The sequence below is a fragment of the Argentina anserina genome, chromosome 3, assembly GCF_933775445.1.
Source record: "Argentina anserina chromosome 3, drPotAnse1.1, whole genome shotgun sequence".
Classification (NCBI taxonomy): Eukaryota; Viridiplantae; Streptophyta; class Magnoliopsida; order Rosales; family Rosaceae; genus Argentina; species Argentina anserina.
Genome location: NC_065874.1, coordinates 12,167,382 through 12,193,544, shown reverse-complemented (window position 1 = coordinate 12,193,544; position 26,163 = coordinate 12,167,382). Strand labels below are relative to the sequence as shown.

General features: G+C 41.3%; 2 protein-coding genes across 2 annotated transcripts; both read left to right on the top strand.

Moving 5' to 3' along the window:
• Window positions 1-6,092: 6,092 nt before the first annotated feature.
• Window positions 6,093-8,849, top strand: LOC126787076 (uncharacterized). The gene has a single exon (XM_050513010.1). It carries the CDS (start codon window positions 6,093-6,095, stop codon window positions 8,847-8,849), a length of 2,757 nt encoding a protein of 918 aa, XP_050368967.1.
• Window positions 8,850-24,713: 15,864 nt separating this feature from the next.
• Window positions 24,714-25,238, top strand: LOC126787075 (uncharacterized). Its single transcript, XM_050513009.1, has one exon. The coding sequence runs from the start codon at window positions 24,714-24,716 to the stop codon at window positions 25,236-25,238; it is 525 nt and encodes a 174-aa protein (XP_050368966.1).
• Window positions 25,239-26,163: the final 925 nt, after the last annotated feature.

The window sequence follows — 26,163 nt, the reverse complement described above, 5'->3', positions numbered from 1 at the left end:
AACATTTACGAAAATATTCTTGAAATATTTGTGTGCACGCGCGAAATATATATAACTATATATGCACAAAATTTATTTTCAAAAAAAATATAATATTTATTTTTAAATTTCAAACAATTTAAGGTAACTACAAAATTTATATTTAGATGAAAACTTTTGGTAAGATTCTTTTAGTTTTTTCTTCGAAAATAAAATATTTTTTTGTTAGGGTATAATCGATTTAAGGGGATATATAAAGTAACAAATGTTATTTTTCCTAGAATACACATATCTTATCAGATTTCGTGGACACGTCACGCATTCTTATCAGACGTCGTATGTGAAATTTATTAGCGACGGAAGTTAGTTTTCGATTTTGGAAAAAGTATAAAAGGAATTTTTAGAGAATTACGGTTTCCTAAAACATAAACCCCTCCCCTCTCTCTCTCTCCTTCCCCCGCAGCCCTCCCCCCTCTCTCTCAACCCTCCCCCTCTCTCTCAAATCGCCTCCGGCGATCTCACAACTTAGACCTATGTGACTTTTACCGCCGGTCCCTGAGGCACCGCACGGTCTCCAGCTGTCACCCTCGGACGCATCACGCCGCCACTCGCCGCAACGAAGCTCGATCGACGACTGGAAGCTCTTGTGTTTCGCCGTCCAAGCTCTGTCTCCAGCGACGCAAGCACTCTGTGATAGTCCCTCTCCACCGCCCTCACCCCCGGTGCCTTCTGCGAACGATTTGGGACTCAAATCAAGCCGCATCTCATCCTCTCTGAAAATCGACCCCGCCGACATCTCAAGCTCCTCCGACGACTTCCCGGCAGTTCTAAGGCTCCACATAGGTACGATAATGCTTTAAATCGAATGATATGCGTGATTGTGAGAAGTTTGTGAAGATTTGTGGAGAATCGGAGGAGGAGGAGGAGGGAGAGTGAGAGGGGCTAGAGGTGGCATTAGGCTGTGGAAGGGAGGAGGGGAAGAAAAGAAAGAGTTTTGGGCGGCGGTGGGCAAGCCACGCCCGCCGGTTTGCTGCGACTTTGAGTGGCGCGAGAGCGCCAAGCGCGGCTACCGGAGGTGGTGCGTGAACTCCACGCGCGGCGGCGTGTGAACATTGATTCTGAACAGTAAATTTTATAAAAAGTAATTTCTGTACGATAATTGTAAAAAGTAATTTTTGTATGGTAAATGTAATTTCTATACAGTAATTGTGAAAGTAATTTTCTGAAATAGTGAATCGGTGATTAGTATTTACTGAAACAGTAATACGTAAAATGTACATACAAGAACTGTAATACGTAAACAGTACATAGATGAATAGTAATATGTGAACAGTATTTATGTGAACAGTAATTACGTAAAAACCGTAAATTGCTGAACAGTAAACAGTGTACTGATTCGGCATTCAAGGTTTTACGTAACGTTCCTAACCACTTTTTATAGAACTAGGTGATCGACAAAGCAAGTGAAGGATTTGCTTTCAATATTGTGGAAATTATGCTCAGGAAAATAAGGTGAGTAAATATCACTATGACGAGTCTACCCTTGGCGGTGATTCATAAATACGCTTTATTTTAAAAGATCGAACTATGATATGTATATGATATAGTGAGTTGTGTATGTGTATAAATGGTAAAAATCGATACATATATATGGGTTGCTATATTATATACTGTCATATTTCTATTTTCAAATGAGTTTATTTATAGCATTGATATTTATTTTATTTGAGCATGAGTCGCTTGGTTTTTGTACAATAACATGTGAGGATTGTATTGTACGTGATTTTAACTTGAGTTATGTTAAAACGTTTTTCTGTCTTCGGACATGTCTTCGGACGTGTTGGCATGTCGGAACCTAGCTTTGGCCGGATGACAGTTACGATTCAGTTAGAGCTCTAGTATGTTTGCCGGTGTACTGCACGAGGGGTAACAAATGGGTTATCGCTTATGAGTACTCATATGTTTGGGATATTGGGTAATAGATCGGTTGCCCAATATCCGACGACGTACTATATGATGGGTAACAGATGAGTACTTGGGTCTCATGAGTACCCGTATTATAAATGTATTCGGGTAAACAGATGTGTTGCCCAATTTTTCAAGAGCACTTATATTTTCAGATATTATTAGACATCCAGATGGGCCGTCCAGTGACTCATGAGTACATTTATAAGTAAATATTTTCAGTATTTTTCTCTCGTATCATTATGCGTGTTATACTGTTGTTTTACTCATACGAGCTGCAAAGCTTACTGGGTTTGTGTTTACAATCCTGGTGCACCTATTCGATGGTGTAGGGGATAGTTCTGCAGGTGTGGATTAACAGAATTGGAGGACTACTCTAAAGATTTCAAAGTTTCTTTATTTCTATTTTGTGGTGAGGATTGAGATGATTTTACATTCCCATTTGATATAACGCTTGAATTATAAATTGGTTTTGTAATAATCTAATCGACTGAGATGTATTATGAATTCAATTACGTTACGCTGTAACTATAAGATAATTTCGATTGATTGAGATTGTTTTAGAGTTTATCATGGCTTCGATTTTTGAGTTTGACACTTGAAATTTCGGGGCCGTGACAATTTTAGCACACTTTTTCGGTCAAATGTTTTTATCACAATGATTCAATATTTAGGTATGTTTGTCACGACCCCAAAATTTCGAGTATGAAACTCAAATTTCGAAGTCATGAAAAACTCTAAAACAATCTCAGTAAATCGAAATCATTTTAATGTCACAGCGGATCATTTCTGAGTTCAAAATACAACACAGTCAAACCGATTATTACAAACCAAATTTATAATTCGACATTATAACAAATGGAAATGTATAAATCCTCACAGAGTCCTCACAAAAATCCACACAAAATCCTCACCACAAGATGAAAATAAATAACTTCAAGTCCTCTGAGTGGTCCGTCAAGTTCCGCTAATCCACACCTGCGGAATTATCCCCTACACCATCGAATAGGTGCACCGGGATTGTAAACACAAACCCGGTAAACTTTGCCGCTCGTATGAGTAAAAATAACAAATACAACTCGCATAAAAGTATATACGAAAGTCCACAAAACATCAATTATAAATGCACTCATGTCTCATTAGACGGCCCATCTGGTTGTCTAATAATGTGAAAGTATATATGCTCATGAGAAGTTGGGTAACCTCTCTGTTTACCCAAATGCATTTATAATACGGGTACGCATGAGCGATTGTACACCTCTGTTACCCCTCATGTAGTACGCCGCCGACATTGGACAACCACCTGTTAAATCAAATATCAAAAATATGGTACTCATAAGCCGATAACTCATCTGTTACCTCTTATGCAGTACCCTAGCAGACAGACTAGAGCTCTAACTGTATTGTAACTTTTGTCCGGCCAAAGGCTAGGTTCCGACATGCCAACACGTCCGAAGACTGGGTCAAAGACATAAACATGTCCGAAGACAAAACACGTTATAACAAAACTCAATGTTAAAACCCCGTACAATAATCATCAAGTTATATTGTACAATCAAATCAACAAGCTCAATATATATATCTCATCATTAAAATGATCTTATTCGCAACGAAAAACATGACAGTATATAATATAGCAAACTATATATATGTACATATTTACCATTTATACAAATACACATTCCACTATATCATATACATGTCATATTTCATTCTTTAAATTTCCGCATAATCTTGAATCTCCGCAAGGGTAGATTCGTAAATGTGAGATTTTACTCACCTTATAATCTCGAGCGTAATTTCTACGATTTCCGAATGTAAATCCTTACTTGAAGTATCGATCACCTTGAAAAGATAAGAAATGAATTTAGAATCGTTACGTAAAACTTAAATAGCGAAACAGTAATAATATTTTACTGTTCAACAATTTCTTGTTTTACGAAATTAATGTTCACGAAGTTACTATTCATGTATTACTGTACAAATATATATTGTTACGTATTTCTGTACGTGTACATACTGTTTACGTATGCATACTATTCAATCGTAAATACTGTCTCAGTAAATAATAATTACGATTTATCCTTCCGAAATTACTTTTACCTTTAATGTACGTAATTTACATTTACAATTACCGTACGTAAAATAAATTTACATTTCACTATATGTAAATTACTTTTTTACATTCACCGTTCGTAAAAATAAAATTTACAAATTTACTGTTTTCGAAAACACTATTCACGCGCCGCCGCACGTGGCGGCGCGTAGGGTACACGCGCCACCTCCGATGCGTAGGGTACACGCGCCACCTCCAGCGACCGCGCGTGGGGCCCACGTGCCGACCCTAAGACCGGCGCGTAGCACGCCACCGCCGACCAAAAACTCCTCCATTTTCTCCCCTCTTCCTTCCCACGGCCTCACGCCGCCTCTAGGCTACTCCACGCCCCACACGCGGCGCCTAAGGCGGCGGTAACCTCACCAATTCCCTCCTCCTCCGATCTCCTCTAATCCTCCACAAAATCATCCAAAAACACACCAATCAACATCACAACAACCAAAATAGGCTAGCTCACCTCGATTCGACCTTGGAGAAGTCGGATTGCCACCGGAGGAACGGCGACAGAAATCGCGTAGGCTCGGGTCGGAGTGCGAGGGCTCACGACGGCGCGAGAAGGTGCGTCGACCTCGGGATCGACTGCGGAGGGCCGCACGATGCTTCCTGGGCCGGCGGTGTGTGACACGGACGGCCGGTGAAGGAGATCGCCGACGAGGACAGTGAGGGAGAGAGAGAGAGAGCTCGGGGAGGAAGAGAGAGAAGAGAGAAAAGGAGAAAGGGAGGCGCGGGGTGGGGGTTTCCAGAAATGGAAACCCTAGCTCCATTAATTATCTTTTTATACCCGTTTCCAAAATCGGAAAACTACTTCCATCGTTAATAACTTTTACGTACGACGTTCGATTAGAACGCGTGACGTGTCCACGAATTCGTATCGACGAGCTCTACAACTTTCATGAAGGAAGTTTTCACAAACGAGCGACGGAGCAAAAGTCGATTCTCACGTCGCGGAAACGTAACTTTTTTCTAAATAAACGTTCCGATAACGTTTCCGTTTTCGATTTCCGACGTCGCAAAGCGAAACAAACACGTTTAAAAAATTTCACAAACTTAATAAACTTAGCATCAATCCAATAAATCGTCCCGAAAAGTCGGGTTATTACAATGCTATTAAAGATTATCTTTACAAAGTTTCATCTAATTCGGTTATCGTTAAGATATTGAAATTAGATTAAATCAATGAACAAATTAAATCTATTCAACGTGAACCATTCGTGTAAATCTGTATTTTGAAAGTTCAAACCATTGTTAAATTTGATGAAACTTTGTAGAGATGATCTTTAATAACATACCTAAATATTGAATCATTTGTGATGAAAAATTTGACCGAAAAGTGTGCCAAAATTAGAATATATATATATATATATATATATCTCCGGCGAGTACACATACAAATATATATATATATATATATCTATATATTTCATGCATATTTTGTATATATTGTATTTTTTATTACATTTAAAAAAAATAAATGATAGAAAAAACTACAAGTTTGTTTATAATTATCTAGAGTCATTGGATTTACAAGAATAAGATTGTTTTTTCATTCAAAAATGACATTTGTGATTATTTATAATTACTGATATGATAAGGTGGCGTGATATGCCATGTGAGATTGAGACGAAATATTATAGCGCTAAAATATTTTCCAATTACGATATTTGCTACTAATTCATGCAAATGAGTTCAAATAAATAGCATATATATAAACTGATTGAGCTAACATAGAGATTCAATTTATAGTTTTCTTTGGTCGATTAAGATGTAAATTCAAACTCACATTTTGGTAACTCAAAAAGTCACGATGAGCAGTATGAATATTCCGATCGAGAATAGATAAATAAATAAAACTATAATCATATGAAACTTTGGAATCTCATTGACATTTTACCCGATTAAAAAAGGCTCTAATGGTGGTTGCTAAATGTTCAGAATATATGCACGTACATCGAATATATATTGCATCAGTTAGTTGTTGGCGTTGTTGTTCTTGTTCTTGTTCTTGTTCTTGTTCGATCATCTTTCTCCTAAGATGATTTTCTTCAAGAAACATCTGATTTTGTTCACTGTCTTCGTCATATTTATGTTAGACTCGGTTCAATTCTGTGCTTCAGCTGCTCTGGTTTCTTTTGCTGATCATTGCACTTCAATTGCTGCCGACTACTCAACTCCAGCAGGATATGCCGGAGTTCATTCCTCCGTCCATAGCATTACAGGTTTCTACCACACTTCTAATGGAAGTAACATTTTCCTTAATCAGAGCTCAAATCATGGAGTTGTACAAAACTCAATCGTATTCCGCTTCTGGTATGATGGAGCAGCAGAAGAACAAGCAGGCCTGTTCAGGGTCCAAGGAAGTCTTGAATTTCCAAAAGACACCAGTACATATTACCTTGTTGGGACGTCCACAAGCAGCGGGCAAGCCACTGACATCGGATCGGAATCAGCTTCAAATGTACAACATTTGACAAGCTTTAAGCTAAAAGGGATATGGTCAGAAGCTTCTGGGGAGCTTTGTATGGTTGGATCAGGTTCTCGTTACTCGAAACAAGGTAATATACTTGAAATTCCTGTAGTTCTTAAGCTCCACAAACTCAAGAATTCCAGTAGTCTTACGAGCTTGATCAGTGGAACCTTAGAGAGCTTGGTAAATTCTCATGATGATCCAAACTATTTTGGACCAATTTCTATGTCAATGCTTCCTTCCATGAACTACCAGTACAGTCTAGCTTCAATTAAGTCTCATGACAGCTCTTATGATAAAATTGATTCTCCTTCAAGTTCTTTAAAAATAGGGAGATTTTGCTCTGTGATCTCAAATTTAGTACTGGATCGCTATTTTGTACTGAAGTATCCAAGCCGCTGTCTGAATATCGGCTTGGTAAAGAACTGCTCCCCTCTTTCTGTGTCTTATGTGCCTGGAATCGTGTCATTGAAGAATATCGAGTGTTTGGAGGATAAACAAAAGATGCGAGTTCTGGTAGATTTCTCAGGAAGTGACAGACAGAGTCAGTGGCCTTTCGATCCAAGTGCAACCTTGGTTGGGGAAGGTTCATGGGACGCCATGTCAAATCAGGTAATTTTTGCTGCTTGTCGATTCTTGAATGCAACGGATCACTTAAATACCAGCTATTTGGGTGATTGTTCAGTAAGATTGAGCTTCAGGTTTCCTTCAAGGTGGACAATCGGAAATACTAGTAGCATCCGGGGACAAATTTGGAGCAACCAGACCGCGGCAGAATCAGATTACTTTGAGAACATTACATTTGAAAGTGGTCAGAATGATTGGTCCAGGTTTACACTTCCGGGTCAGGCATATGAGTATACAAAAATAGACCAGGTGATAAAGTTGTGCCACATAAAGAAGACTGGAAATGAAAATGTCAATAAGTACATTTACTCACATCCGTTTTCGTCTGCAATGATATTTCATATATCAGCCATGAATTCTGCAGGAGAAGAAATTGGATGGGGTTATTCTGTCCCTCTCTCTGTTGGAAAACAGTTTTACGATCCGCGGTCATATTCAATTGAAGATGGAACTGAAGACTGCCCTCTAGGGTCTGAATGTCCTCCTGTGAGGCATACATACAACCTAAGAAACCCTCACAACATTAGCTACAGAATAGACATCAAACCAGACGGTGGGGTTCAGTTGCCGAAAGGATTCTTCAATCAAAATTCTCAAGTCGCAATGGTGATTTCTGCTGAAGGAATGTATGATGATACAGAAGGAAGGCTGTGTATGGTAGGTTGCCGAGATCTGAGCACTAACATATACCAACAGCCAACAAATGATTCTATAGACTGTGAGATGGTAATCCACTTTGAGTTTCGTCCACCATATCCAAACACTAGTTCTATTATTGGAAGCATTGAAAGCACACGAAACAAGTCTGATCGTCTATATTTTGAGAGAGTGGAATTGACAGCTGCTATTTACAGTTATAGAGTAGCACAATCCAAAAGGAGGAAGGATGTAGAGATCCTTTTGGATAGTATATCCAATACAGTTGGATATGTCTCTGGGATATTGCAACTCTATCATATGAGAAGCTGGCATCCCGAGATTCGTCCCTTCATTTCCATCTGCATGCTGTATATTCTTGGTCTAGGCTACATGCTTCCTCTTTACTTTGATGTGCACAGTAGCCAATCGATGTTCCCCGAAACCATTGGATGGCTTGAATTCCTTGAACTAATTGTAAAAGTTGCAAATTTCTTGCTTCCACTGAGGTTTCTTCTGTTAACATGGTTAGCGAGGTTAGCAAATCGAAACAAAAATAAGGCATGGGCCCTGGGGAAGCTTGCTCTCCTTTCCGCTTTACCAGTATATGTTGCAGGGTCATTTTTCGCTTTGTTCATGATAATATGGGGGAAGAGGGACTATATTGTTGAGATGGTTTCAAGGTACCTTGGTCATGATACTTTGGGGACTGTTCTGAAAACTTGTGCTGGTCTGGTCTTGGATTGGTTCTTACTACCTCAAATTGTGCTCAACTTCTCCCGGAAATCAAAGGAAAAGTCTCTTGCAGTTTCCTTCTTTGTTGGTACAACTTTTGTTCGAGTGATGCCACATGCATACGCTCTTTACAAGGCTCATACATCTGCTCATAGTCAACTGAATGACTCGTACATTTATCCAAGTTCTGCGGCATTCTATCACTCTACCTCTTGGAATGTCGTTGTTCCTTGTGGAGGTCTACTTTTTGCTGTGATAATCTACATGCAGCAGCGGTTTGGGGGATGCTGCATTCTTCCTCACAAGTTGAGACAGTTTGGTGAATAGGAGAATTGAAGATCACTATTGCCAGTGAAGCTGTCGTATTTCCATAATAACATCCTGGCATGGTATCTATTCAAGGCTGAATTGAATAATGTATAGAATCTTGTGAAGTTTCTTTTTCCTTTGATAAGCAACTATTTTTCTGTGTCCGGAAAAGAATGTGTAGCATTTGATTGAATGTACTTTGATCATTTGATGTCAAACATTTGAGGTGTAACGTCTGCACTCCTTTTTTCTGTTCTAAAAGATAGCCTCCTTCTGAAAGACACAAAAAAGAGGGAAAAAAAGAGAGAGAGAGAGAAATCACACACCGGTGGTTGAAGTTTTATGCTCATCAGTAATTTATGATCAGAACATATAATTGGTGGAACTTTTGCATCAAATAATTTTTTTTAAAGTACATAATATATTAAACAACGTAGTCACGCATATGATTAGGTTGGCCTAGACACTGAGTGACTGAGGCAGAGGAAATTAGTAGCCTTGATAAATTATAGTTCTTTAATTTCTAGATAGATTTTACACATATTGTGATGGAAACAAGCACTTTTTCTAGATGGAAGCATTTAGAAAGAAGAACAAAAATGTTAATCTGAGATAGAAAAACAAAGCACATACCTTTAATCAGATTGAAACTGGGCAGTGTTAGAGAGGAATTCCATCTCTCGAGCAATGAGTTCCCTTAAACATCTGTTTGTAACTTAGGATTAGTCATGTTTTGAATTTTGGCACCTAACCTCTTTTCTCTTTCTTGTCACTGGCTCGCTTCGTGTTCATGCTGCTCAGGATACAGATCTAAGATCCCTATGGCAGTCCAAACTTCATTATGGTAAATAAAATAATCTACAAAGAGCACTACAAATCTTACTTGAATGGGGAAGAGTACTATAAATCAAATGCAATAGATATATAAACACCTTCAATCACATGGATAATTTAATATTGATCATATTATTGAAAGAAAAAAAGTTTATTAATTGATATTACCTGGCTTTGAAAACTTGTGTATTGTGTAAATTGACTAAATTCTGATGGTAGTTGACCTCAAGTTCATACTATATTCCAACTACAGTATTGAACCATTGCATTTGTTCTTCATCTTGTTCACCTTCCATTCTGAAGAAAAAACTTAAATTTCTTCTTTATTTTCGTTACACTTTGTTGATCGCAATTCCATTCTGCACTTCATCAACTTCTCTAGTCTCTTTCTCTGATCACTGCAATTGACTGCTTGCTCTTGACTACTCATCCGCAGAAGAATATGCCGGAGTTAGCTCCCCCGTTTCTACCAAACTTCTGATGGAAGTAACAATCTTAGCCAGAGCTCAGCACATAACGAGGTCCAGAACTCCATTTTTATCCAATTCTGGCATGATGAAACAGCAGATGAACAAGGTTTGTTCAAGGTCCAAGGAAGTCTTGAATTTCCAAAAGACACCGGTACATACTTCCTTGTTGAAAATTCCACACGCAGCCGGCAAGCCACTGACATCAGATTGGAATCAGTGTCGAGTGTACAACATGTGACAAGCTTTAAGCTAACAGGGATATGGTCAGAAGCTTCTGAGGAGCTTTGTATGGTTAATTTTCATCAATCTTTTGCGGGTAATGACCCATATTTCCCATTTACTACATTAATATAATTGATTTGATAATAGTATATTTTTTTTGGTGTTGGATGGCTTATGTTTTTGAAAGTCCTGTGACTGGTTTATACTCCACTGCTTGGGATGTCATTATTCCTATGGGAGCTATACTATTTTCTGTTAATCATTTTCTTGCAGCAGAAGTTTGGGGGTCATTGCTTTCTACGCCAGAAGTTAAGGGATTTGTGTGATAAGAAGTTTCGAAAATGTTGTTGAACTTGACACAATTGATTATTGCTTGATTTACATTCATACACATATCACTTATATATAGCCAAATCTACCCATAAATCAATCTGTGATTCACGCCGACACTCCCACTCAACTTTGTGCATACATATCAACCATGCCCAACTTGCTAAGTGAATCATAAAATGTCCTTTTAAACACTCATTTTGTGAGCATATCGGCAAGTTGCTCTTCTGTAGAAATAAAAGGAAAACTAATGATCTTCGCGTCTAGCTTCTCTTTTATAAAATGACGATCAACCTCCACATGTTTTGTACGATCATGTTGCACATGATTATGTGAAATATCAATAGCTGTCTTGTTGTCACAGTAAAATTGCATAGCACATTTAGGCTTAATACCCAAATCTTGTAGCAAATTTCTAAGCTATAACAATTCGCACACTCCCTCAGCCACACCTATGTATTCTGCTTCAGCACTAGATCGAGCTACCACATTTTGTTTTTTACTCTTCCATGTAACAAGAATACCCCCAACATAAGTAAAGTACCCTGATGTGGATCTCGGATCTGTAATATTTCCAGCCAGTCTGCATCTGTGAAGCCACAAATTTCAAGGATATTATTGCGATTAGCGAACATTACTCCTCTTCCCGGAGCTGACTTCAAGTACCTCAAGATCCTTACAACAGCATCCATGTGGTCCTCACTAGGATTATGCATGAACAGACTCACTACACTTACTGCATACACAACATCTGGTCTGGTATGTGATAGATAAATTAGGCGTCAAACGAGCCTCTGATAACGAGGTTTTTCAGTAGGGACCTAATCTGGATACTCTGCTAACCGATGGTTCTGCTCAATAGGAGTATCAATAGGAGTGCAGTCCAACATACTTGTCTCTGTTAGTAGATCAAGGATGTACTTCCTCTGACACAGATAGATACCATCACTTCCCCGGGCTACTTCAATGCCTAAAAAGTACTTGAGTGTACCTAGGTCCTTCATCTCAAACACTGTGGCAAGCTGTTTCTGTAATCTATCTACCTCAACAATATCATTCCCAGTAACTACTATATCATCAACATATATAATTAGGCATGTTACCTTCCCTTATTGATGTTTGAGAAATAATGTGTGGTCTGAATTACTCTATCTGTAGCCAATTTTCCTCATGAATTGTGAGAATCTTCCAAACCAAGCACGAGGCGACTGTTTAAGACCATACAAAGACTTTCTCAATCTGCATACGAAGTTACATGGAGAAGCGGCCACATATCCAGGCGGAAGATCCATGTATACTTTTTCTGTTAGTTCTCCATGAAGGAATGCATTCTTAACATCAAACTGCCTAAGTGGCCAGTTCAAGTTAGCAGCGACAGAGAGCAATACTCGGATAGTGTTTATTTTTGCAACAGGTGAAAATGTCTCATCATAGTCTATGCCATATGTCTGGGTGAACCCCTTCGCTACTAGGCGTGCTTTATACCGGCTGACTGACCCATTTGGATTATGCTTCACTGTAAACACCCAACGAAATCCTACAGTCTTCTTGCCATATGGTGGAGGTACAAGCTCCCAAGTATTGTTCTTTTGTAATGCTTCCATCTCTTTCTCCATTGCTTTCCTCCATTTTGGATCTCCCAATGCATCCTACACTTTGTTAGGTACTGATACAGTAAATATTTGATTCACAAATGACTCATATGACTTAGATAATCTATTGGTAGATATAAAATTTGCCACCGGATACTTGGCTTTAGTCTGAAGGGTAGGTTCATATTTTTTTGTTGGTTGACCCCGAGTAGATCTATTTGGCAAACATATTGTCTACTACTAGCCCTAATAGAATGACTAACCTCATATGAGTGATCTTCTGTACCAAGAGAGCATTGGTCAGGGGTATAAACAGATGTACGAGAGACATGAGGCGCAGTTGTGTTATTAGCTTCTGGTGCCTGAATCTCTTGAGTGACGACCTTCGGTGGTGCCTGTGTGGCTGACACATTGGTAATCTCAACGGAACCTGTTACCATATCGACTGGCTCACTCGTCTCTCCCTCTCCATGATACAGCTCTTCAAAATATGAATTCTCCCCCTGAAGAGCAGTATCAAAAGAGGGAAAATAACTCATGTCCTAAAAAAATGTAACATCCATAGTGACATAGTACTTCCGGGTAGGGAGATGATAGCACCGGTACCCTTTCTGATGTCCTTCGTACCCAACAAACACATATTTAATTGCCCGGGCATCCAACTTAGAACGCTGATGTTGTGGAAGATGAACAAAAGCAACACAACCGAAAACACGGGCAGGAAAATTATGAAAAGAGGGTAATGGGACATGAGATGCAAGCACCTTATAGGGAACTTTCCCCTGAAGGACACGAGATGGAAGACGATTAATGAGGTGGGCGGAAGTAATGACAGCATCACCCCAAATGTATTTAGGCATGTGGGCACTAAAAAGAATACACCAAGCCATATCAAGTAAATGACGATTTTTTCTTTCAGAAATCTCATTTTGCTCAGGTTTGTAAGGACACGTTGTTTGATGAATAATTCCGTATGTGTTAAAGAACTCCTGAAAGACATGATTAACATATCCCCCCCATTATCAGAACGAAAAACTCGAATGGTGGCATTATATTGTGTTTGGACAGAGGTATGGAAGTCACGAAAAGCTGGAAAAACCTCATCTTTATTTTTAAGAAGAACAATCCATGAAAGACGTGTGTAATCATCAATAAATGACACAAAATATCGCATTCCTAACACAATAGACTCTTTAGAGGGTCCCCAAACATCAGAATTAATTAATTCAAAAGGAATAAAACTTTTAGTATAAGTACTAGGGGAATAAGTAGATCGATGACTCTTACCCAAAACACATGTCTCACAACATAAACAAGACTCGTCCACACTAATAAACAAAGTAGGCATGGATTTTTTCATAACACTAAAAGATAAATGTCCTAAGCGACGATGTCATAACCAAACTTCACTTAACTTGTCAGAAGTGGAGAGTAAAGCGGTTCGAGACTGTCTCCCTGATTTTTCCCATGCGTATGTCAGATCCAGATGAAACAACCGGCCCCTCAGATACCCCCGACCAATTACCCGTCTGGTGAGAAGATCCTGAAATATCACATACATAGGAAAAAAGGTCACAGAGCAGTGAGTGTTAGCGTTCAATTGGGGAACAGATATCAAATGATGAGATAAAGCAGGTACATAGAGTACATTGTGAAGCTATATGGTGGGAGTAATACGAACGGACCATGTCCTTAACACGGGGAATGCCTCACCATTAGCATTAGTAACATAGGGTACGGGTGGAGGGGATAATACGGTAAAATAAGATTTGCATAAGTCATATGATCAGATGCACCAGAATCAATAATCCATGTATCAAAACTAACAGAGTGAGAAATATTGAAAGTCATACCAATTTGACCACGGCCAACGATGGAGGTTGTATGTGCTCCTCCAGTAGTATGATGATCATGCCCAACCATACCATATATATCGGGTTCCGGAACTAATTGAAGAGCTACTTTTGTCTGGGGATGATAATTAGGCCTCTTAGGCCTAAGGTGTGGATCTAATTTTCAACAGGTCACACGAGCATGGTTAGTATCATGGCAATAAGAGCAAGGAAGGCGAGATTGGTTCCCAAAGCCTGTGGTGGTCCTTGTCGATGAAGGGAAGTGAAAGTTGCTTGTGGAAGGGGTGGTGCCGGAGATCGAGCATGAACAGTGAGACTGGAAACGACAGCCGGTGCCTGAAAAATACTCTCCTGCTGAAACTCATCCTCACTGATATAGGTGAAAATGGTGAATAGGCTAGGTGGTTCGGTCATTCGGAGCAATTCGCTTTTCGCACTGGTATGATTTGCATCAAGACCTTTCAGGAAATGCTGAACTTGTTCAAGCTCCTTCTCCTTCTCCTTTTGGTACCAAACAATATCCTCATGATTTTTGATCATGCAAGGACGTTTCATATCAATCTCAGCCCAAATATTCTTTAGTTTGGTGAAATAGTGCGCCACCGGTTGCCCATCTTGGTGTATTGCCAAAGCTGTGCACATTAACTCATGAACCTGTATGAAATCAGAGTCATTAGTATATAAGTCGGCCAGTGTCTCCCATATTGCCTGCGCAGTGGCACATGCCTCCACCAGATCAACTATCTCATCATCATTCATAGCTTTCCACAAGACGGACATGACAAGACCATCGTCTTCGTCCCACTTAGTGTAGGCAACAATATCATCGGCACTAGGAGCTTTAGTGACTCCGGTTACATGCCTCATTTTGTGCATGCCGCGAAGATGAGCTGACATAATTTTCTTCTATTTATGGAAATTGGTCTCATTGAGTTTGGTTCCCCAAAGGAACCACTGTCGGAACCCTTGACAGATACTTCAAATGTTGAAACATCATGGATCTGAGAACTCTCAATGCCGTCGCCAGATTCCATTGAAAAAGATAATTGACAAATCAAGAGTTATGCAGCGGAAACACCAAAAAATGGATATGAACCTGTCTTGGGTGCACGTGCACTGTCGGTGAACCTGCACTGACAACCAAAACAACCAAAAACAAATCTGGTCCGGATCGGGTCGGGTCGAGATAGTCCGGGTCGGGTTAAGCTGGTTCGGGTCGGGTCGAGTGGAGTCTGGGCTGGGCCGGGTCGGATCCGATCCGTGTCGAATGTGGAGCTAAAAAATCGGGTTGGGTGGAGCCGGAAAAGCGGGTCTTGAACACGCCAACGGCGAGGTCTCTGCTGACCGGGCAGGCGTTGGAGCTGCGAGCTCCACCGAGAGCGGCGACGCGGCGTTGGACGGGAGAAGGCGCGCCGGTGTAGTTGCTGGTGGGCAGAAGCTTCGGGTAAGAGGAGAAATGTGGTGGCCGGCAGATGGCCGCTGGATCGAAGAAGGGGACAGCGAGGTCTACTGCTTCAGCCGACCTGGAGAGGGGAACGGCGGCTGCTTCAGTCGAGCTAATCCCGTCTGCCCGAAAAAGAAACCCAAAAAAGAAAAAAAACAGAGCCAATGTTTGCTCTGATACCAACTTGAAACAATTTATTATTGCTTGATTTACATTCATACACATATCACCTATATATAGCCTAATCTACCCATAAATCAATCCGTGATTCACGCCGACAGTTGAAGCCTAATTAACAACTTCGCCTTTTCTTGTTAATTTCTTTTGTTACGTGTTTCTTGAGTCTTGCTTTTTGAGGACCAATTCAACTGTATTATTGTTCTAGTTTTTCTGTCTTTCAATTCTGAGATTGTTTTTGTCATATAATACCTTGTTTACTTGGTTAAATTTGGCTTCAATTTTTTTTAAATAATACTAATTTCATTCAACTAGCCAAAAGAAATACAAAACATAGAAAAAATCAATGGTGGACAAACCTCCTCACCATCTCTTCCCTTACCTACTAGTAGAACCACAATTACGGGTCTATCGCCAAACAACAACATCCATGAGCCAAGAAAGCCCAACTCCTAGCCCACGCTCATAAAAAAGTACCAATTCCTGAGAGTAACTATACCACCTTGCCACCGACAATACAACAAGGCAATTCTCCTTCTTCGGCACCGTGTTCAAAAACCACCAGGCCACATGCAATGGCAATCCACTTACAACTTGTTATGGTAGATGTCCTAAAGATCAAGATTCAAAACCCATTTCACAAAGGAAAAAACATGGCAAACCGGGCATGGTCAGCTGTAGCTGACCACAACCATTCATGTATGACACATAACTATTTTTCAAGTCGCAGCCTTTTATTGTTGTTAAACAAGATAATATAGAGGTTGGGTTAAGTTAACCCAAACACTTTCTCCAATTCTAGCATCCAGTCTACATTCTTCTCAACAAATCGAAGAATGCATTTGCATCCAGCCATCTCTCTGACTTTTCAGGCCTCCATCCATCTCAAGACCGTCACCATGGGGTCGCCGTTGACACAAGAGCTTTTTGGTTTGTCCAAGTACTAACTTCTATCTCTACTCAACTTTTGACAAAATGCAATTACGTAGATAACTGGAACTGGGTTTTATTGGGTTCGAGTTGAAATTGCTTGTACATATCTCAATTCAACCTTGATTGAAATTTTGAATTTTTTTTATCAAACAACTCTTTAATTGGTTGATGAAGATTGTACTAGAGAAGCTAGAGATTGACTCAAAGAGGGTATCAATTTGTACCTTTCACAAGCAACATAGCAATTTTCAAGTTATATCGAATTAATAAAAGGACTTTTGGAAACAATAATGCAGAATGAAGGGAAGAGTTGGTTGAACTGTTCAAGTGTTTGGGGTTAAAAACTCTCTCAATTATCTTTTTCAAACAACATAGAAAATCTTTTAAATTTAAAAAAACGCGTGTCGTCACATCCGTGGTTGTTGTCAGTTAGATTTGACCATGCCTATTCTGCAAGTTTTATCCTCACAAATTATCTAAAAAAAAATACCCATTTTGTTTTTTAAATTACCATTTCGCCATTTGGTTTACGAAAGTAGTTTAACTGAGTGTAACTACTAGTGTTCCAGAAGTACCCTCAGCATCCTCCAATATTTGCTTTAAGAATCCCCTTTAAATCCCCCAAGTCCCCAACCCAATCCCTTCACCTGTTCCTCCCCTCTCTCTCTCTCTCTCTCCTTCTCCACCCACGAAAAACACAGAGAGCTCACACCATTAATCACTCACCATGTTAACCTCCACATCATCATCCTCCTCACTCCTCCACCCTCCCCTCCACCCCAAAACCCCGACCACCCTCACCCCATCACCCTCCCTCAGATTCCCACCAAACCCAAAACCAAACCTCCACCTCGGAGCCTCAATCCTCACCTCCAAACGTTGTCCCAACATAGTCGCCATGAGTAAGTCCCCCAAAGTCGAGGAGCAGAAGTTCAGCGCCGAGGGTCTTGTCACTGAGTCGCTCCCGAATGGTATGTTCCGAATCCGACTAGACAACGCGGACAACATCATAGGATACATTTCTGGGAAAATCCGAAAGAGTTTCATTAGGATTTTGCCTGGGGATAGAGTCAAAGTTGAGGTCAGTAGGTATGATACTACTAGGGGTCGAATTGTTTATAGACTTCGCAACACTAGGGATTCTCCTTAGTTATGATTCCTTTTTAGAGGTTTGTATTTGCAAGTAACACTGGAACAATGTGGTGTATTGTGAATTTGAGAAAGAAGGGTTGCGTTCGAATGTATGTCGGATTTTATCTTGTAATTGCAGGTTGGTTACTATAAATGTAATGTGTTTTTTGAGCACAAATGTACAATGGTTTTAATTAACTGCTTTGCAAGAGTTTTGCATGAATTTGTTCTTATTTGACTGAAACACTTCTAATTTTATTAACTAGTAGAAAGTAAGTCGATTTGGTCATAAATTGTTCGGGATATGAATTTAAGGTTGAGGTGTTTGTGTATTAGGTTGTGGAGGTGAGGTGATGGTTGCAGTGTAGGGTATTAGTAACTGAGGAGTGAGGTGAGACTTGAGAGTGTAGATAGCCATGTAGAGGGATGAGGAATACAATCAAAGAATGCAATCCACAACCGCCCTCCCTCATTCCAGGTGTAAGAGGATGTTGTGGGTTTATGCAGGTACCTATTTGGTTTGCTGCCATAGGGGCTTGAGCGGTTTATGCTGGTATGGCGTTGTTGATACAAATGTAGAGACGTCGGCGCAAGCAGTATGGAGAGGTAAGTACATGAAGAGAGTGAAGGTGGCTCGAGTGGTATAGTATGTTTTGGTGTGGGGTGATTGGATGGGATTACAGAGTATGGATTGAAACTGTGTAAGCTGGAGTGTTTGTGCAATGGCTAGGGTGAGTTGTCATCAAGTTATGTTTTTGCTTGTCATTTTGCTGGCTTCGGTGGGTTAAGTATCTCTAGTTCAAGCTTCATTTTTTATGACCAGAATATGCAATAATGCTCCTTATTATTCTTGGAAGCTCTTAAAATTGGTTTTGTTATGGTATACAGAGTTGCTATTGGGCTTGAATGTTACAATTTTTTTAATTCAAAATTACTGATTGCTCAATGTTATAGAATTTGAACATTTTATCACTTTACCACGCTTATAATTTGGTCAACCACCAGTGCTGAAACTATATATATGTGGTACATAAAGTTTACTAAAATCAGTGGTTTAGTATTATTATGTAGAAGACCTTTCAACTGCACTGCTGATATGAAACTACAATCTTCATGAGACATTGCTGATTGCATAAGAACCGTACTAGTGATAAAATGTTCAACTACATTGCAACCTAAAATTGAAGGAAGTTTGGAGTTTAACTTGGTTTGATTGTGCCCTGATGCCAATTACTATTGATACTAAAACTTTGATCCCTCAGTTACATAGTTTCGAACTAAAAGAATGATAGTTACAATTGCATATCTTTCACTTTCACTGTGGCAGATTGGTTACTGGAATCATAATGTGTTATGTGAGCTCAACTGTACAATGATTTACATTAACTGCTGCTCTGTTTTGCATGAATTTGTTCTTATTTGATTGGAAAGGCTCCCTTTGATTGAAATACTGCTAGTTTCATTTACTAGGATAAAGTCAGTTAATTTGGTCATATATTAGAAAGGGTGCCAAAGCTTGAGATACGAATTTCAGCTTGAGGTGTTTGAGAAAATCTTTTGGAGTGTATGAGATTGTGAATTAGGTGAGGTGAGGGTAACGATGGTTTCGGGTGGTGTATTATTAACTGATGAGTGTGGTGTATTGGTCTGAGACGAGTGTATGGTATTAGAGAATAGAAGGATTGAACTCCCTGTATAAGCTGCAGTGGTAGTGAAAGTGGCTAGGTTGACTGACCATGAAGTTAAGCTTGCTTGACTTTTGCTTGCTATTTTACTGGCTTCATCCTTCTAGTTCATCTTCAATGTATATGACCAGAATTGCATTCATTTTATGAAAATATACAGCTAAATGCTCTCAAGAGTTGCTATTGGGCTCTGATGTAACAATGTTAATGTTTTGAAATTGAATTTCACTGTTGTTTTACAATTTGAACATTTATCACTTACACCTTACAATTTACTCAAGCCACCAGTTCTATGCACTTAATTCTAATTGCCTCTAAGACATGCAACTATGTAATGGTATAGAAAGTCTATGAAACCAGTGTTTATTTATAATACTTTTTTCAAGTTTCAACTCCAATGCTGATATGAGAAACATCTCATGAGACATTGCAGATTGAGCTAGTTTCATCACTTCATGAGGATGTAATGCAGAAATTTCGAATAAACATTGTTGTCTTTATGCTTGCGGCCTGCCCGACTAAGTAGTATTTCCAAGATCAAGAACATAATCTAAACCACATTGCCACTTAAAAGTGAAAGAAGTTACAAAACCAAGAAGTTTGGAGTTAACATTGTAATTACAAAACCAAGAATCTTGAAGCTGCAATCACGCCCAAACCAACTGAATCTATCCACGATATGATTTTAGCATAATATTATTTCTTTTCTTCAACCTAAATACAACCAAGTTACGAATTCAAGTGAGTTTTCTTCGGATAAGATGTCTATAGTAAGTTGTTAGGGGTAGGGTCTTGAGCCCATTAACAACTTGTACCCGATTTGGTTGCTTGTACCCGACCCGTGTATTTCTTTCCATCTAAAAGTCTAAAACCCTAAACCCTTCCCCTATATAACCCTCCCAATTCCCTGGAGCCTCGAAAATACTTGAAAACCAGAGTCTGACTCTCAAACAATCAATCAATGGCAGCCAAAGCCATTCCCAAAGACACCAAAACCCCACTCCTCTTCTTCCGCAGCTAGTTCTTGGCCGCCGCCGTCGTCGTCCCCAAGACCACTCCTCCACATTCAGTCAATCCAGCCTTCCGATCAGAAACCGCTTCCTCACCTTTCGGGTCTGCACCAGTATCTATATCAACAGCCACCGGCGGTTGCTGGGCTTCGGCTCGGTGGGGCATTGGAATCGACTCTAGGGCAGATCCAGACCCACAGTAGCGACGATGAGGAGGAGAACGACATTTGTGTGGATATTAGTGATGATGAAGACTTTAGCGACTTTGATTCTGACGAGTTCGATTTTGAAGATGTTTCTGATAAGGAGGAGAATATAGGTACTCAAGAGTGAGATTACTTTTTTTGTTTGTTTAATTCTCTGGTGATTGTGAGGAAATCCCATAATCAAATACTTAACATTTACCCAATTGTTTGTTGAATTCATGGTGAAATAAATTAAAGCCTGGTTTCCTTTTCTTTTTCCTTGTGTTCTGTTAGCACCTTCCCCTTAATAGGAAATTCCTGGTCAAATCTCCTTTGAATCTGGTCACCAGACCGGTAACTTGTAACACCGAGAGTCATGACAACTAGCAAGATAACAACAACTCTCATCTGAACCTCGTCATTGACGCCGCCCAAGGTGGCACTACTGAACAATAAATGCATCTTATGTTGGTCCACATTTTCATATTGAAGGAAAGATCTTACAATTCTCCCAATGCACCTATAAAAAGATTTACGTAGATCACCAAAAAATGTTAATGCATTCTCAAGTCCTTAACTCTCGAACTTAAATTCCGTTCCGAATTTTAACTTCAACTTTGAAATGTTAAAGTCTGGCACACCGCTGTTCCTTTGACTTGACACGTGTTGTGTGCAGGTCCCACAGATTTAACACTCATAATATTTGACGCTAAAAGGAGAGTCATCATTAACACAGTTCTTCTAGATTAAATGACAAATAACCATCATTAATGAAAAATCCATCCTCCCGCCGATCTCCTCCCCGAGAGGCGAACACTTCGCTCTCATTAAGACTATTCCCCGATTCGGAACCAACGAACGGCGGACCGTCCCGGGTCTCATTTACTGAACCCTAGACGGCACTAAAGATGGCACTCCGAGATGTTGCAAGGCTTCAAACCGAAAAAGAGGAGGAACACCGGGCCACTCGGGCCGCCTTGACACGAACGACCGAACTTGAGAAGGAATAGCAAAGCTCTGGAAACGGCACGACAGCGGTTTCTCATCCCGACGACACAGATTCCGCCCACCACGAAAACTTCGGAGGTGCCGCTACAGTTGGGGCCACAACGTAGAACGGAGCAGGTCACCAAGCCGCTGCTCTTCACGTTTTTAGAAGAGCCGTCACCGCCTCCCCAGTATGTGATGGACTTGGACCAGAAGGATTCCGGGGTAAATAAGAACGGCTAGGAGGCCCTAACGGAGCCTCAATCGGTACATGAATTCCAAACTCGACTCCTACTCTAGATGAATGAAACCTTGGAACGTTTGACCACCAGAGTAGATGATATTGAGACTCAAAACATCTCTCGCCCGCTGCATGAATGGTATGGAAGCCGTGCCAGCCCGTTCACCCCGCTCAAGGTCACTAAGTATAACGGGCATTTTGATCCGTACACGCACTTAGAAAACTTCCAATCGACATTGGCAAGTACACGTTACACGGACGCCCAGTCGTGCCACGCCTTCCAAAAAAACTAACAGATGAGGCCCTGAGCTGGTTTCTTAGCCTGCCCCCGGGTTCAGTATACAGCTTGATTCAGCTTAGGAGAATTTTTTCAGCCGCTTCATCCTGCAAGCCAATGTGCACCATGACACTAACTTCTTGTTCAAAATACAGCAGTAGAGAGATGAAAGTCTCCGGGACTTCTTGTCTTGATGGCAGACCATCACGACGCGGTGCCATGATCTGGATTATGTTATCGCAGTGACGGTATTCTGGCAAACAATCAAGCCAGAGTTTCTCTATAGGATCAACGAACACCCTCCATGGATATATGAGGAGTTGATTGAAGCGGTCACGTAGTAGGCACATGCTGGGTACCGCACTTATGGAGCGGGTATGTCAGCGCAGGCTACACATCACTCCGCTTGGGACATGTTAGACCCACCCCAAAGGACTAGAGGACAAAGCGCCTAGATAGGAACAGACGTGACAAGCGCCGAGATTGCCGGGATAATCGAGGTAGTACCGACCTATATCCGACCAAGAATCATAGATCCCCGACAGGGTACAAGCAGGCTGACCCCCCCCCCCCCCCGGGAACGAGGTCTTCATAAATCTCACAATGTTCTACGCCGAGATATATGAGCACCATAAGGACATTCAGCCGCAACCCCCGAGGTGGAAGTATGAAAAGAGGCTTATTTGGACCAACATTGGGAAGTATTGTGCTTATCACGCCGACTCAGGGCCCAACACGGATGTTTGTTTTATATTAAGGTCTGCCATAGAAGAGTTGGTCTGGGCTTGGAAGTTAAACCAATACCGTACTCTGGGGACTGATGCAAATATCATACATGTTTACGGAGAAATCACAAGTCGGCAAAGTGCTGGTAAACCTTTGAGCTATTTGAACTCCGCCAGGGTGTCAAGGTCGTACCAGCCGCCTGGGACATGATCCAATTTTATAGCCAAAAGACGGCCGTCCGGACCTCACAAAATGACCATTTGTTGATAACCGTGCAGCTGGATCACTATTCGTGTCGGAAGGTCCTGGTTGATACATGGGCGATAGTCAGCGTCATATTTGCCGACTACTACCGGAAACTTAAACGAGACCGGGCAAAACTCTACAACAACCACGACCCCTTGGTCAGTTTCTTCGGGGAAGTGGTGCAGCCTCTTGGCTCAGACCGCCTGACTTTGATACTCGGGTCAGGATTGAAGCATACCATGATCACCACGCGGTTCCTTGTTATCGACTGCCCGTCTTCATACAACATAATCTTGGGCGAAATGTGTTATAGGGGCTCCAGTGCATAATAGTTGGGCACATGCTTATGTTGATAGTCCTGATCCCGAGAGGGGATTTTGAAAGTTATTGGAGACAAGGTAGACAGACTCCAGAACTGTCTCGACTGTATTTCGGCCGAGCGGGCTCCCCACGAGATGATGTCAGTGGTACCAATGGAAACCATAGACGACCCCCGAGACGAGGCCCAATTAGGGGAATTTTCCAGAGCGTAGAACCTGCCAAGGGCGGGACATGCGGCAGTTGAGGAAACCATATAGATAAGTCTCTCTGACACGCTCTCAGATAGGAACGTTCGGATCGGGATCAGATTGGAGCCAGAACTCCGACCATAACTAGTGACATACCTCCGGAGCTATCAACATGTCATTGCTTGGTCATATGCGGACATGCTAGGGATATCCACCGACTTCATCTCCCACAAGCTCAACATTCTAGAGGGCTTTAGGCCAATTCGCCAGAAGCATCGGGCCTTTAATCTGGAAAAATATGAAGCCATATTAGCCGAGGTTCAGTGACCCTGGGACATCAAGTTCGTCCGAGAAGTTAATTACCTAACGTGGGTCTCCAATGTGATAATGATTAAGAAGCCAAATGGTTCATGGCAGATGTGTGTGGATTACACAAACCTGAATTAGGTCTGCCCAGTTGATAGCTTCCATTTTCCCCGGATGTGAAGTGGGCTATTGAACTTGGGGAATTCGACATCCATTTCAAGTCTCGGACTGCGCTGATGGGTCAAGCCACCGCTGATTTTATCGCTGAGTCCATTCCACGGGAGGGAACCATAGATGACAATACCGCTGAGGCCACCGAACTGGCGTTGGCGTGGGATCTCGATATGTATGGTTCTGCCAACAAGAACTCCAGTGGGGCGAGAATAATTATCACTAATCCAGAAGGGCATGAGTACCCTTACGCTCTCTGGTTCAACTTCGAGGCCTCAAATAATACAGCTGAATATCAAGCTTTGATCGACGAGATACAACTATGTCGAGAATTAGAGGCCACCAAAATTAGAGTTTTCAGTGACTCTCAGTTGGTGGTCGACCAAGTTGATGGCAACTACCAGTCCCACCACCCCCGGCTCATCTCGAATCAGAATATGGCCGGGTCGTTACTCCAGACATTTGAATCCTTCGAAATCAAGAGGATACCTTGGGCCAAGAATGATAGGGTAGATGCCCTGGCCTGGATAACCACCGCCCGCCTGGAATGATAATGTCGGGGGTTCATGTAGAAACCTTGGACCGACCCAGTATCTCCAAACCTTATTCAGAGATTTTCGCCATTAACCAGCTCCCACCACCTTCTTGGATGGATCCCTTTATCAAGTATCTCACGGTGGGAGAGCTCCGAGAGGACAAAGCTGAGGCAAAGCGCCTGTGCCACAGGGCTACCTTATATATGATTCGAGATGGACAACTCTTCTGGAGGGGTCAATCTTTCCCCCAACTCCAGTGTTTGGCCCCAAAGCAGGGACGTCAGGTGTTGACAGAGTTGCATAGCGGAGTGTGCGGTAACCACGTCGGGACAAGGAATTTGGCATTTAAGGCCCTTCAAACTGGATACTACTGGCCCACCATGAAGGCAAACTCCAAGGCTATAGTCGGGATGTGCGTACAATGTCACGAATATGCCAACTACTTCAACCGCCCTTCAGTCCCACTTTCTGTCATTGTGTCTCCAGTCCCATTTGCACAGTGGGGACTTGACCTCATTGGAGAATTGTCAACCGCCCAGTGACAGTTCAAATACGCCATTGTGGCGGCTGATTACCATAGCAAGTGGATAGAAGCTGAGCCAATGGCCAAGATCACCATGAACCGGGTGACGAGTTTCTTATGGTGGTGTATTTATTGTCATTTCAGGATCCTCGAGGCATTTGTGATAGATAATGACACCTAATTTGATAACAACAAATTTCAGGAGTTTGCCCATAAGAATGGCACCATCGTTTTATACGCTTCGTTGACGCATCCTCAAACCAACGATCAGGTCGAGGCTATAAACAAACTCATCAAGCGAAATCTAAAGAAGCTACTAGATGAGTCTACAAGACTTTAGACCCAGTAGCTCTCGAATATACTATGGGCATTCCTGACCACCCCAACTGCCACCACGGGCTAATCCCCCTTCCTTTTAACTTTCGGCACAAAGACCGTAATTCCGATTGAAATTGAAGTCCCAACAACGCAGGTCGAAAGCTTTGACCCAGAAACAAACACCGTCAGACTCTAACTTAACATGGATTTACTTTAAGAACACAGGAAAAAGTCTCACCTCTGGAACGTTAATAATAAACAACGCATCGCCAAACACTACAACAAGAGGGTCCACCCCCGCCCAATATCGGTCGGTGATTGGGTCGTGAAGGAGGTCATACCTCAACCCCTAGGTTTGAAACCCAAGTGGGAATGTCCCATGAAAATTATTGAAGTTGATGGCCCAGCCACGTTCTACCTCTGAGACACATCCAACTGCTTGTTTTCACATCCATGGAACACCTAACATGTCCACTATTTCCCCAAGTAATTTGTGACAGGTCGACAGGTCGCCCGGAAGCAACAACGGCTTAGTTTATTATTGCCATTTTCTCCAAGTTTGTTTTCGCCAGGTTTATTTTTCTCCAATGATTCACTATTTTGTACTGTTTGTCCTATAGAATTGG